This window comes from Drosophila miranda, chromosome XL (genome assembly GCF_003369915.1).
Source record: "Drosophila miranda strain MSH22 chromosome XL, D.miranda_PacBio2.1, whole genome shotgun sequence".
NCBI lineage: Eukaryota > Metazoa > Arthropoda > Insecta > Diptera > Drosophilidae > Drosophila > Drosophila miranda.
Genome location: NC_046673.1, coordinates 25,201,699 through 25,215,775, shown reverse-complemented (window position 1 = coordinate 25,215,775; position 14,077 = coordinate 25,201,699). Strand labels below are relative to the sequence as shown.

The window sequence follows — 14,077 nt, the reverse complement described above, 5'->3', positions numbered from 1 at the left end:
AAATGATCCAATCTGATCCAGATTCGGCAATCTGGTAGATATGGTCATTTTGAGTATCGGGTTTAAATACACTGCATACACACTTTTTAAATTTCCTTTTCTGCGATTATTTTCCCATTTTTCCGATATTTACGAACTAAAACCGCAAAACTACACAAACAAGCAAACGAACTAAAACTACATGAAACTATATGAAAATTTGCTGTTTTTACACGCAGAATTTTAAAGCAGCATTCGATTGTCAATTTTGCTATCTCGCTTGAGCAAACTTGAGCTATGGACGAAAAAGCTATGACTAAACTATAATATCTAGCTAACTTTGATAATCTGTGCAGCATGGGAGTGTATGTATACATACATATACACGTATACACACGTATGTATATGCCATGCAGCGCGCTGTATCGTTTACAACCAGCATAGGCGCTTTCGCTCATTCCTTTTACCTTTTATTACAAGATTGAGTGGGAAAGGGACACACTTTCGCGCCCTATCGGAAATTTTTGCTTCTGCGACACACTCCCATTGCCAGACAACTCCTGACCAAACGTGACCAAAAACTGTAAGACACTTTTTTGGCCCATCTGAAGCATGTCACCACTACTCTTCACCGCACACCTGCGCGACATTTTACCCGTGTAAAAGTTTACTATTTTCCAGTCTTTCACTGTCCGGTATTTTGTCAGTGCGCTAACAGAATTACCACAACGAGCCAGCATCTGAACATACATTTCAGTTTGCATCGCCTACATTTACTTGTACCATTCTCAGGAGCACTCGCTCTTCCATTCCGTCATTCAGTTATCCACCAGTCACCCACACACCCATCAGTCATTTCTTAGCTAAAGAACTTTAGAAATATTTTCTATAGTGCTATTTTATGTGTGTTACCGAACACACTCGACTGCAGTTGTCTATGGGGCCAGCAGCAAATATGTATTTACCTTATCTAACACGTACTACCATTTTTCTGTCTCTCTCTCTCCCTTTATCTATATCTCTCACTTCTGTATCTGTTGTTATTTTCCTCAGGGCTTCATCAAAATCTATAAGCAGTTTTTCCCCGATGGTGACCCCAGTAAATTTGCTTCTTTGGTATTTCGTGTATTCGATGAGAATAACGTAAGTATTGAGCTTAGGACTGCCGAGATATACACTTAAAATATCTTAAACGTGCACCAATGGTCGTGTATTTTACTGTTTTTCTTTTGTCTATGTATATATATCCTATCAAAATTATGATTGTTTAAGCTAGACTGATCCAGCGAAGTTAAACTTATAGCTCCAAACTATAAAGACCTTTTTGTGGACCAAAAGCTTTGCAGTCATCTCAGCTTTCAGCAACAATCCGTAGCCGTATCCAGAGCCATTTAATTCTATTTTGTGCTTGTATTTGTATCTGCAGGATGGGGCCATCGAGTTTGAGGAGTTCATACGGGCCTTGTCCATAACATCACGCGGAAATTTAGATGAGAAGCTGCATTGTAATTACATTTGATTGCATTCAAACCCCATTTACTCTGCCATAATGATAATAACCTCCTTTTTCAGGGGCCTTCCGTCTCTATGATGTTGACAACGATGGTTACATAACGCGCGAGGAGATGTACAATATTGTGGATGCCATCTACCAGATGGTCGTAAGTTTTTTTCGCTTGCACTCTCCTCTCCGATAAGTGAATCCACATTAATCACTTGATTTCAGGGTCAGCAGCCGCAGACGGAGGACGAGAACACGCCACAGAAGCGGGTGGACAAGATCTTCGATCAGATGGACAAGAACCATGACGACCGCCTTACTCTCGAAGAGTTCCGAGAGGGAAGTAAAGCTGATCCACGTATAGTCCAGGCGTTAAGTTTAGGTGGTGATTAACCGCAAGAAGTTTAGTTGTCTTGACATTTTTTGGGGTGATCCAGAGTGGGAGTGGAAGCTGAGGCAGAATCGCAGTGGGGATGGAAGGAGCTGATTCCAAGGATCAATGATTTGAGACAGCGAGCCCCACGAGATCCCTCAGATCCACAGCAAAAACTACAGCAATGTCTTTGGACCTTGATTGGAATCGATTGAGAATACTCACACACCCTCATATTTTTTACCAATTTTCCTTCTCCCCTCGCACACACATAAACCCGCCCACCCACACAGTCACTCAATGAAAGATCCAGAAGAAATATTAAAAAATCTCGACTTGAGTTAACTTTCAACTTATAGAATATGAATATTAATTAACATGAGAAAGGATATATGTATATGTATAGTATAGATAAATATTGCAGTCATCAAAAACCAGAAACTGTTAAGAAAAAAAACAAAGTTTTAAAATTTACCAAGGAAAAAAATAGAAACTAAAGAACACCAATTTATGTCAAATGAAACGCTTTTTAAAAAAATAATTCATATTAAATACATATACATACGTAAAAACAAATAGGGGTTGAGAGCGAGTTCACCCTTCTATAGATAAATATGTGTGTATAAAAATATGCTCTTAATCTTATCCAAGTCATTTTTATTGAAATGCTTGGCAAAAAAAATCGAATATCAAAGAAAAATTCTTGAAATTGATTTAGTAATATATCGCATAGGTATCGAAAACTAACCGATGGCTATCTAATCGTTAAGATGGATCGTTATTTGAAAATAATTATGAATCAAAGCGAGAGAGAGAGATCTCTTTTGACGACAGCTATTTCTGCTTTACATGCAATCAATACACGCTTCTCAATATATTTAGTATATGCTTATACATAGTTATAAAAACACAAATACATACATAGGCATATAGTCGAATATATGTAACTCATATGCTACTGGCCTAGACGCAATGCATGTACTCGAATATATGTATCTCACATGCTACTGTTCTAGACGCTTGCTCTTTCTCTTGCTGTGTTTTCCACATTTTTGTGGAGCAAGAGCTCAGCATAGCTAGCTACTAACTGTTGATAATCGAAAGTGTTGATAATCAAAAATAGATACCCACACGCATACCTAATTACTCTCTTTTTAACAAAGTACACTAGCTATATTAAGATCTAGATCATATACATATAAAAGATATTGGAATAGTCGTTCTTTTGCTTCTGAATGCGGTATGCCATGTCTTAAGTGGGTGTGCTTCTGCGTCTCCTCACCATTCCAGCTTCATCCAGCTTCCTTTCCACCATTGCATCTCATAGCTGATTATTACTAGGTCAGCCACAGCCCCCACCCCATAACCAGGGTAGAAACAAACATTTTAACAAGAGTAGTTCTCCATACGTATTCCCGCATGCCTAAAAAGATAAACAATATAAAAAATAATAAACAAGAATATCAGTTTGAACTTTTTGTTGAAGCTCTTTAAACTTCACACAGAGAGCTTGGAATATCCTGCATCCTATAAAGTGGCAAGCCCAACTAATGCCTTACTTACTAAACTATCGTCTGAATCATCGACACTCTAACTGTGTCTTTTAATATATCGCTCCATTTTTTTTATTTTTGGTCAGATGGAATCATCTACTGTTGGAGTTAACTCTGCTTCCCCTTCTGCCTTAAGATGGGGCCCCTTATCACCATGCTAAAATAATTTCTATTTTATATGTGGTTCAGCTCTAGATCGTAATAAAAACCACAAATGTAAAAAAAAATGTACTTTGATTAATACTGCAACTTCCCCTAAATTTATTAAAGTCTTATTATTTCCCTACTAAAATTTTCTATCTAACTATCGTATCATCAGCATTTATTTATGTAATACTATTGGCTTGTAGGTATCTGATTAAATTGGATAAAAACATCAGATTTTTTAGTGGAAATACCATGACTTTTCTTTGCCAACGAGGTTTCATATTTGAACAGTCACTAGATAATGTCATGGCATCTCTAATTCCGAATCTAATTCTGAGGTTTGTTAGTCTACCAGAATACTTTTGGTTTGCCTGAACCACAGAACATATGCACCTAGAGTAGTTGTTGTACATAAATATGTATATCAAGATGAAAGCCAATTTAATTTACTTAATACGAGGTTAGGGAAAGATATCTTTATAAATATGTATATCAATATTAACACACATGCAAACAAACAAATATTTATAATTTATTTTTATATTTATTTATATTTTTTTATAATTTATTTATTTAAAGGTTTCAGGGTATAATAATGTTTCTTTTTGTATAAAACAATAAATTAAAAATTTTTAGCCCGATTCGATAACGTTTAGATGTGCCGACTTGAGATCAAAGCTTAAAAATAAAATATTTGGCCGATAGCTATGGCAGCTATACTATATATCGCTCTGATCGGATTGCATTTTTTTTTGTGATTTAAAATTTTAAAATTATATTATTATTAAATTAAATTATTCAATGAATATTGACTAGCATATTCTTTTGTGACGTTTAGTAACTTCTGAAACTCATCTTCTTTTTATACCCGATACTCAAAAGTGAGCGCCTAGATCTCAGAGACTATAAGAGCTAGAGCAAGCAAATTTGGTATCCACACTACTGTGATATCGAACCTTCACAAGTGTATTTCAAAATTTCGCCCCACCCTTCTCCGCCCCCGCAAAGGACGAAAATCTGTGGCATCCACCTTTAAAACCTTTAAAAATATTAAATCGATCAACAAATTTAACAAAATTAGGTGTCACAAAATCAGATAGAGTCTTTGTTTTTCTTTAAAAATTAGGAGTTTTGCAGAAGTTTCGACACCATCATCGTCAACACAAATTGTCAGCAGTTGCTTCGCAATTTCTCGTTTTTCAATGAAAGTAACTTTATCGTCAAGCAATGCAAGTGCGATATTTTCATCAGATAAATACCACAAATGGATGCAGGTCTTTTTTAAAACGACGTTTGCCATTTTCCGACTAAATCCTTTTTGTTTTACATTTCGCATATAAATTGAAATTCCAATTTTGCAGCTTGAACAGCTAATGTTGACTGAAAAAAAAATGTATATGAAAACTCACTATAAAAAGAGATATGTCGCGCTAATATTTTTCTTCTCGAGTTATCAACATAAGCTCCCCTCTAAAAATATATATTTTTAAGGTATAAATCGCCTTAGACATCCAGCGTGACCTTTCTCAGCCAATCCCAAAAAAATTTGAGATAACTCTTGATTTGTTCAATAGTTCTCCTGATGTACCTGGTGTAGTCTCGGCACATGACTCAAATGCTGCCCGTAAATATATTTCACTGATGTGATTTCTGCACGGGAGGTATAAGAGTTTTTTGTCTTATAGTTTCTTTAGGCGGTATGTACCGCCGTTAAGTCGTCCAGAATTGGATACAGTTGTATCTTTGATTTTTTTAACTATTTCCCATTTCATTCCCATTTCGAAAGTATTTTGGGTAGACGAGTGTGGCAATACTAATAATACTGATAGTAATACTCTACACGTGTAGTCTCAAAGGCTGGATATTACTTATTAATTGTTGGCTTAAATATTAACAAGCCGAGCTGAAATTTGGTGAGATTAATTATACTTTAATATCCTAAATCAAACAAAAAATGCAATCCCTTCAGAGCGATATATAGTATTGCTGCCATAGGAACCATTAGCCAACTATGATATTTCTCCACTTTGACCGCAAGTCGGCACCTCTAAATGTTGTCGAATCGGGCTCAGACTTTATATTTTTTAGTTTTCTGCCATAAGGAAAATTTTTTGGCTCAAAAACCTTTGATTTTGATACATTTATAATATTTTTTTCGCCCATACAAATAAGCGCAACACTGATACATATGTATATAAATACGTAATTTGGATCACGTATTTGTATTTGACTTGTGAAATTTGCAAAGTAGTTTCTTTTTATATATTTATTGTTAAAAAAGATTTCAATTTGAAATGCTGAGCAGTTCACACACAAGTTTGCATGCGTTTTTTTATGGTCCTATGTCATACACACTGAAAAATCTCCAAAAGGAGAATCGGAGAAAGTGCAGAAAACGATATCTTTACATATACAATTATAATCTTATACATATTGACGACAAATATATACAAATCAATTTCGTGGAGAAACAAACGAAGAAAAAAATGAAAACAAACTGCAACAACAATCAATTTTCGCGTTTCTTACACTCGACTTCGAAATTCAAACTCGAACTCGAAATTATTGTGAACAATTGTACATATGTATTAGATATGTATAGAGGGTTTGAGAACTCCAGCAAAATAGGAAAAATCAAAAATCTAGAACCTAAGAAACTCCTCCATTAGGAACACAAAAAGAAATCTGTATAATCAAAAGCTAAAGAGTAAAATCGAGAAAATGTGTTTTTTTTTTAAATTACTGCATATATATGTATATATTTTTGTTTGGGTATATGTAAGCTACTTGCACACATATGTATGTAGATGTGTATCGATGAACATTATGTTAACGGTTAATGGTAACGCTAATGATTAGTGATTATGAATTATTTATAACTGCAAAAGCAGCCTTACTTTGTGTGCATTATATTCACCATAAGAAATACATAATTTAGCATGCAAATGCGGAGAGCGTTAGATATTTAATACCGATGAAATCAATTCTAATTGAAGACTAATTGAAGCAACAAAAGTTTTCCAGCAATTCATTCGGATTCTCATTGATACAACAAACGTTTCCTCACACAATTTTACACATATAAAAAAGTTTTTTGAATTATTGCAATAAGAAAAACCGAAAGCAAACCTCATTTTTAGTGTATGTTTTGTTTGCTTATACATCGGATCGAAACATCATTCATCCTTGAACAAAAAGTCCTAGCCTAACCTAAGTATATTAGCGCTTAAATTGGGGAGATATCGAAATTCACAACAGATATCCACAACCTGAGCTCCCTTTTTTGTTTTGGTTTTTATTGTAATTTTTGGTGTTCTACCAGGAATTTTACCATGGTCTCCAGAGGGGCGGCTCAGGGGCTGGCTTGGCCGGTAGGATCTGCTGCAGGAACTCATTGAACTGGTCGCTGAGCGCCTTGTCGTGGTGCTGCAGGAAGCTGGACACCTGCACGGCGCACTGACGGAAGCCACCCCAGTACGACTCCGCCTCCAGTCGCTGCTGATGGGCCACCGGGCCAGAAAGTTGCGAGGAGCTGCAGGCGCGTTGTTCCTGCAAAAGGTGTACTGCCAGCTCCAGGATGTCAGCCTTCTCCAACTTATTCAGCCCTGTGGTCTCCTACGCAGTTGAAGAATGGAGAATGGTCAGCTGGGACTGTGATAGACTAGGAGCCCTACACCTAGGTTCGGACCTAGGACCAAGGTTACCTACCATGTGAGCTAGATCCGAGATAATAATCTTTAGCTCGTCCAGGCAGTTGTTGATGCGCGCACGACGCTTGCGCTCTAGCAGCGGCTTCATCACCTTGCGGTACTCAGAGGAGCGTGACAAGCCCTGCTCTACGTAGCCACCTCTGAAAATCTGGTTGCGCTTCATCTCGTTTGGAATATACGTGGACTTCGCAAGGGTTGCCGTGCTCTTGGCTCCGAATTGCACGCCGTTTTTACACAGACTGACTGTCAGAGCCCAGGTCGCCGTAGCAGCAGTGGCACTGGCAGTAGCAGAAGCAGAGCAGCGTTTTTCGCTCAAATCAGCTCCAATTTCTGATAGCCACTCCGACGGCAGACGAGGTTGCATTCTCCATTGACAAAAATAACAAGAAAAGAAGGCTAGCCTCGGAGGCCGGAGTTTTTAATACCCTTGCAGATCGATCGTTCCATTCCTTTTTCAGCTATAGGAATATTGTCAGCAGTATCTTATACTCAGTTTTGAGAATATCATTCTATTATAGCTGGATGAAATACTGTTCCAATAAAAACGAGGGGGAACGTTGTGAGTTGCTGCGGAGACCGCAACTCTACAGTTATACCCGATACTAAGTCAGTATGGCTCTCCTCCGGCAGACGCCGCTAATATTAAACGACACGACAAGGAGTGCGTGCGAGAGAGACAGAAAATCAGTCTGAGCGTGACGTCGGGTGCTGCGTAGCCAGTGCAAATTGATTTGTTCCTTTTGGCTATAAAAATGATCTGATCTAATCCAGATTCAGCAATCGGATAGATATGGTCATTATCTATGATTCTGCGTTTTTAGTTTTCTCGAATGTGCAATATTGTGGATGCAACAGATTTTCGTCCTTTGTGGGGGCGAAAAAGGGTGGGGCGAAATTCTGAGATATACGTTTTATAGTGAGATCTAACAGGAGTGCGGATACCAAATTTGGTTACTCTAGCCTTAATAGTCTCTGAGATTTGTGGATGCCCCAGATTTTCGTCCTTTGCGGGGGCGGAAGGGGGTGTGGCGAAATTTGAACACAAAAGGGTCAAGGTCCGATATCACAGGAGTGTGGATACCAAATTTGGTTGCTCTGGCTCTTATAGGTTCTGAGATCCTTGAACTCATATTTTGCAATTGGCAAAGCCGACCATGAAACCTGTGTGTTAGAGAGAGACAGAGCGAGAAAGAATGAAATTGTTTTCTTGATTCTGGCTATAATAATTATACGATCTGGTTGAGATTTTACATTCTAAAACATATAGTCATCCTCTACGATTCTGCGTTTTTGGTTTTATCGTATCTTTAAAAATGTGGATGCCACAGATTTTCGTCCTTTGTGGGGGCGGAAGTGAGCGGGGCGAAGTTTTGAAATATTTTTGTAGCAGTGACATATCACAGAAGTCTGGATCCAAAACATCGTTGCTCTAGCTCTTATAGTCTTTGAGCACTAGGCGCTGAAGGGGACGGACGGACGGACGGACGGACGGACGGACAGACGGACAGACAGACAGGGCTCAATCGACTCGGCTATTGATGCTGATCAAGAATATATATACTTTATGGGGTCGGAACTGATTCCTTCTGGACGTTACACACATCCACTTTTACCACAAATCTAATATACCCCAATACTCATTTTGAGTATCGGGTATAATAAGCAAAAAATATATAGGTCTGTGCAAGGATGATCGAAAAAACAGACTGTCTTATGGAAGTGTGTAAAAACTGCCGATGCCAGACAAAGTTTTGTTTATTAGACTTGAGATAGTGGACCAGGGATAGGGGACCTGGGGGCTTTTTCAAGTGGCAGAGACATGGATGGCCGTCCAGATCGTGTCGTTTTTTTCTATTCTCGTTCAGCGGCGAAAAGGAAGGGGTGAAAGGGTCACCCTATCCATCCCCCCGGAGACCGGCTTAGCTGATACGCCGTCGAGCCACGATCTTTTCACGTTCACCATCAGCTTTGTATGCTACTAGAAACTGCACACAGCTCACCTCGCAACAGGTGGCTAAGGGGCTCCATTTCCAAGTCAAAATCCACCGAAATGACTGTCGCCATCCTGTTTATCCAATGGCGACAACGGGGAATGTGGCTCTGGTCTGGTCTCACCTGACAGAGGGTACTCTGTTACGTACTATAGAATTGCCTAGAATTTTTGATAAGTATGTAGGTACATACGTTATTTAAAGAAACACTCCATGTAGCTACCACGCCTTTTTTTGGATTTCCCGGATTTCCCGCGATGTCAATCTCCAATGAATCGGAACTACGCCGCTGAGTCTCGGCTTCTGTCTTTGTTGATCTTTCAGTAGTGGCTTTAGTTTTTAAATGGCTTTTCGAGATTGCGGCAAGCCTTCCGGGAGCTTCCCACGATCGGTCCATGTTGCACGCAAGCCTCTCTTGCCTCTCGCCCGTTCTTTGTGGCGGCTTTTAAACGCCACACATGACTGTGAATATGGGCTGGGGCTGAAACAGGGGTATGCGGCATGGGTAATGCGGAAAACACATGTTGTGAGCCCCTCTTACGTTGCAGTTTTGCTCGTGCGCAAATTATAATGTCTAAATACCCTAAAAGGGAGTTTCAGCATTCGATGACAGACCCTGCGAACTTTGAAATTGCTGAAGAATAAGAAATGCGTTAGAGGGAATGGAGTTGCCAAGGCTGGGCTCTATCGAGAAACCTGAAAGAATAGAAAAAACAGTCTCGTCTCTCGCTTATGCCATTCGATCTACTACATTCTACATTCGATGAGACAACCAGTTCAGATGAGTGCTCCATTCATGAATGAATGCGATTCTTAGAAAGAGTTTGAGCTTGGAAAATAAACAAATAGCTGTTGAAAGAACCCGAAATATTAATTGAGCTTCAATTCCGAATACCATTTTTATTCAGCTGTCAGCACTCTACAGATACAGATCGCCATGAGCATAAAGATCTCTATAAGGTCTCTATAGAGTCATTACGTCTCCACCAAAACACACGAAGCTCATTAACAATGATGCAGACAACTTGTCAGGGCTCCCCTCAAACTTTTTTTAATCTGATCCGTGGACTGGGAGCGTGAGAAATAACGCGTTCTTCGACGCGGAATGGTTCTCCCACCGAGTAGCAGGGCGAAATAATCAGCTTTTCGTGCATAACAACGCGTTGGGCGTTGAGTACTATGCATTATGTTGTATGTAACATTTGCAGGTACCGAAATAAGGAAGCAGTTCGCTCTAGCTAGGGCTCAATGGCTCTGCCCCAGGACTCTAGATTGAACCTACAGCTCTGCCATATAGGCAGATTTAGGTTGTATTATTTCTGAAAGTAAAGAATGAGGTGCGGGTCAAGTCTCAAAATAGATTAATAATACATACAATACGGGTCGAAGTGAGGTGCAAGAAGTATGGAGAAGTCTCATCTAGTATCGACTAGCTGCTAGGAAGAACTGGAGTAGAAGTAGGTGTGGGAGTTGGAATAGGGATAGGGAGAAGAAAATTTTGTCATTACCCTAAAAAGGGATCGGGACCCAGGGACTTGCAATTTTTTGGTTCCCCACGTTTCGGCGGAGTTTTAGCTGGTTCCATGAACAGTTCTCGTATAGATCTCGCGCGGAAATTGTGGGAAATGTTTTGTCCAGGATAACAACGCAACTTATTGTTACATCAATGGGCGGGCGATATATAATTTGGAATGAAGTCAAGTAAGGGTTCGATGTTCGGTTTTCATGTCAGAATTAAATATTAAAATTACATTTTTAACAGACGTTTTAATCGGTGATCCTCTATTAATGGCACACACACAGATATAAGAGCTTTATCCAGATGAAATCCAAAGCCCGTTACACTTCAGACGACGGAGGGTAGCGATTTCGAGATGGAGACAGGCGAAAGAAATTGCACGCACGCAAATTTGATGCTTGAAGCTGGCAACGTAGCGCCTGGGCTGCGTTTCTGGCCGAAATTTTGTGGCCCCACAGTGATGTAAGAACTCTGAAATCAAAAATGCCAAACCAAAAAGTAAATCTATTACAGATAATCGTAGAAACCTAACACCAGAATCAGCTTTGTCTTTGGCAAAGTACATATTGGATAACCTGTATCAAATATAGAAAAAAGAAGGTCAAAATGTCTTAAAAATCACTTTATATTTTTAAAGAAACATTTTTATTCTCATTACAACAAAATTCTCACGAGTAGTCTCCAGAAATTTTCCCTTTTACTTGCCTTTTTTTATGTAATTTGGTTTCACTGTTCCTTAAGCTGTGCGATATGGACCATTTCCAGGCCCTAGTTCTGTGGAAAATGACTGTGGCTGAAACGTCTATAAAATTGCTCATTAAACATATGTATGTATATGTATCAGTTGAGGATAAGGGGTTGCTGGCAATGACTTACATCATAAAAACCGGTGCTCTCTACATAAATGCTTTCTCTTTTCTTGTGTAGTCTGCGAGATATTCCCAAGCAGCCAAATATAGACACAAATTGTAACGCACTTTAAGTGCACTCCGAAACATCTTGAAATTAAAAAAAAAAAAAAGCAGCAACAACACAGAGGAGACGACATACAAAACAGCCATTTGAGGCATGTGATAATACGAGTACGAGACAGCAGCGCAGCAAGGGCAAGCAGGGACATGAAACGAGTCGCGTTGCACATTCAACATATGAATGCAGAGTTCAAGTGCATGCCATGACACAGACTCTGCTATACTGTATCTGTGCTGCAAAGTGTTTTTTCCCAGGAGCTATTTATAACTATTTCGTTCCCAGTCCTATCTTTCGGCACTATGATTATGACGCTGGATGCGACGCTGCTTTTGTTCCTCATCTGGACCTTTAGGTAGTCGAATATTTGGTACTCTACTGAGCAGATGAAGTACTTGTAGAAATGGAAGGTGGGAATATGAGAGATGTATGTCTAGACATTCGGAAACAGACAAGATTTCTTTCTAAAGAAATACCTGTGACCAGTTTCTTTGAAGCCGAAGCAAGCTGCAAGCATGCCAATTTACAAAAAGCTCCTGCAATATGTATCTTAGAAAAAAAAAACAAGTTCAGTTAGTCAGGAGCCCGACCTACCCTTTAAAAGGGAAGCAGGCGCCAAAACATACGGTTTCTGGATGTTGAATGCTGGGGCCGAGAATTTGTATTAAGATTTGGGAATGGACATGCACATGCAAATGGAGATAAAGATGGATATGGGACTTTGACTGAGAGTCGGCCACATGCGAGGAGTCGGTGCAGCGAAAGTGTTGCAGCTGTGTGAGAGAAGAAGTCTATTTTTGGGGCCAGTAGTGCTGCTGCTGTTGAGGCTGCCACATGTGTTGCTAAAAGGCATTGTAATGAGAGCAGAAATAGAACTCCACTTGAGCAATGTCTCATAAAGCAGACTTGAAGTTTGGCGCGCAATGTGCGACACACACAAATATATGGATGCCTGTTATGTTTTATTTTTAATCTTTCGATTTCGGAATTCATTCTCTCAAAAAAGGCCTCTCACTCTCTGGCCTGCACGCAGTGAGAGCGAGTGATCAATTGAGGGAGAGAGCACTCATATAAGACGAGGAGTATGCGCGTATTTTTGGACAGTCTTTGTGCAGGAGCTCGTCGCGTTTGAACCGTGAGAACAAAAGCAGTGCAGGCGCACCGGAACCTCAATGGGCGTCATCTATAAGATTCTTAAGCAGCAACGTGAGCAGCAGCACCGGGGTCTTACCATGGACCTTAGCCTGAGCACGGCCACCAAGTGTAAGGTGCAGGCGGCCATTAAACAGCGCCAGCAGCAGCGCCAACTTGAGAACCACCTGGAGCCAGAGCCAGAACCAGTGCGGAGCCAGGAGAGGGATCAGGACAAGGAAGAGCTATCCGAGCAGCAGTTGCAGCAGCTCTGCCGCTTCCTGGCCGAGAATGCGGCACGCAAAAAGGTAAGGAAGCCCCCGAGAAACTTACCTGGTTGTGTGCTAAACGGCTTATTCTGGTGCAGCGCCAAAGCTTCAAGCTGAAATACGATAGCGAACTACCAGCGGATCATGTGAAAGATCGGGAACACGAACAAGAGCGAGAAGGGGAACGGGAGCAGGTGCAACTCTCATCGCCAGGCCAAGTCATAGAGATGGATCTAATCGAGCAGCTGCATCATGCCCACTTACCTTCCACAGCCACAGCCAGGAGTACTGCGTCCACGGCGCCACGTGACAGCATCCTGCTGAAGATACGCCACCAGATTTTCGAGCGGAAGCGACAGCGCCAGCGGCAGCTGGCAGAGCTGGTGCAACAGCGACTGGTGGTGTGGCGCCCGTGGTAGGGCTCTCCTGCAAGTACAGTCCTGGCCATAGCCATAGCCATAAGCGAGAGAGACTCGAAAACTGAAACTAGTCTAGGGTTAGGTTTTAAGAATGCTTTAGGTTTTATTCCTTCTGCAGAGTGATGATCGCGCTTCTCTTCCATTTTCCCCTTTCTATTTTTTTGCTGTTAATTATAGTTAATAGTAATGATTTTTCCTTAGCTTAAGTCGATGGACGAGTATGTAAAAGATGAAAGAGCTTCCCATATATTATGTATTCTGAATGGTAATATTTTTTTTTTTTTTTAAGGAGGAATGAGTGCATTATGTATTTTTTGAATAAAACTGTATTATTTTATTTTAATTATTCTTAATTTTTCTCCTGAATGACCTCCATATATTTCAAGCAACTCGTACTCGTACTTATTCCTTTCAATTTTCTCCCAATTCCAAAATGTCAATATTTTGCGGTAAAAATGTTGCCCCTATTGTACACCAACACCAGTTTTCTGTGGTCTGTTAATCATAGTTAATAAT

General features: G+C 40.0%; 3 protein-coding genes across 10 annotated transcripts in view; 2 read left to right on the top strand and 1 right to left on the bottom strand.

The window, feature by feature from the left end:
* LOC117189217 (frequenin-1) overlaps positions 1-4,085 on the top strand; it is a 33,263-nt gene extending 29,178 nt beyond the window's left edge. For all 8 annotated transcript variants that reach the window (XM_033394280.1, XM_033394277.1, XM_033394281.1 and 5 more), the window contains 4 exons: positions 1,033-1,122; positions 1,406-1,484; positions 1,552-1,640; positions 1,706-4,085. In XM_033394280.1, coding sequence (XP_033250171.1) covers positions 1,033-1,122; positions 1,406-1,484; positions 1,552-1,640; positions 1,706-1,873 — 426 coding nt within the window. In that variant the 3' untranslated portion in view covers positions 1,874-4,085. The remainder of the gene's footprint in view (positions 1-1,032; positions 1,123-1,405; positions 1,485-1,551; positions 1,641-1,705) is intronic.
* Positions 4,086-6,328: 2,243 nt separating this feature from the next.
* On the bottom strand, positions 6,329-7,813 carry LOC117193512 (transcription factor HES-2). Its single transcript, XM_033398260.1, has 2 exons — positions 7,262-7,813; positions 6,329-7,168 (listed from the first exon to the last, which is right to left on the bottom strand). Exons 1-2 carry the CDS (start codon positions 7,625-7,627, stop codon positions 6,881-6,883), a joined length of 654 nt encoding a protein of 217 aa, XP_033254151.1. The 5' UTR covers positions 7,628-7,813; the 3' UTR covers positions 6,329-6,880.
* A 4,912-nt stretch (positions 7,814-12,725) lies between these two features.
* LOC117189149 (histone-lysine N-methyltransferase 2D) lies at positions 12,726-13,904 on the top strand. The gene is made up of 2 exons (XM_033394219.1): positions 12,726-13,181; positions 13,241-13,904. The coding sequence occupies exons 1-2, from the start codon at positions 12,915-12,917 to the stop codon at positions 13,559-13,561; spliced, it is 588 nt and encodes a 195-aa protein (XP_033250110.1). The 5' UTR covers positions 12,726-12,914; the 3' UTR covers positions 13,562-13,904.
* The last annotated feature ends 173 nt before the right edge of the window (positions 13,905-14,077 follow it).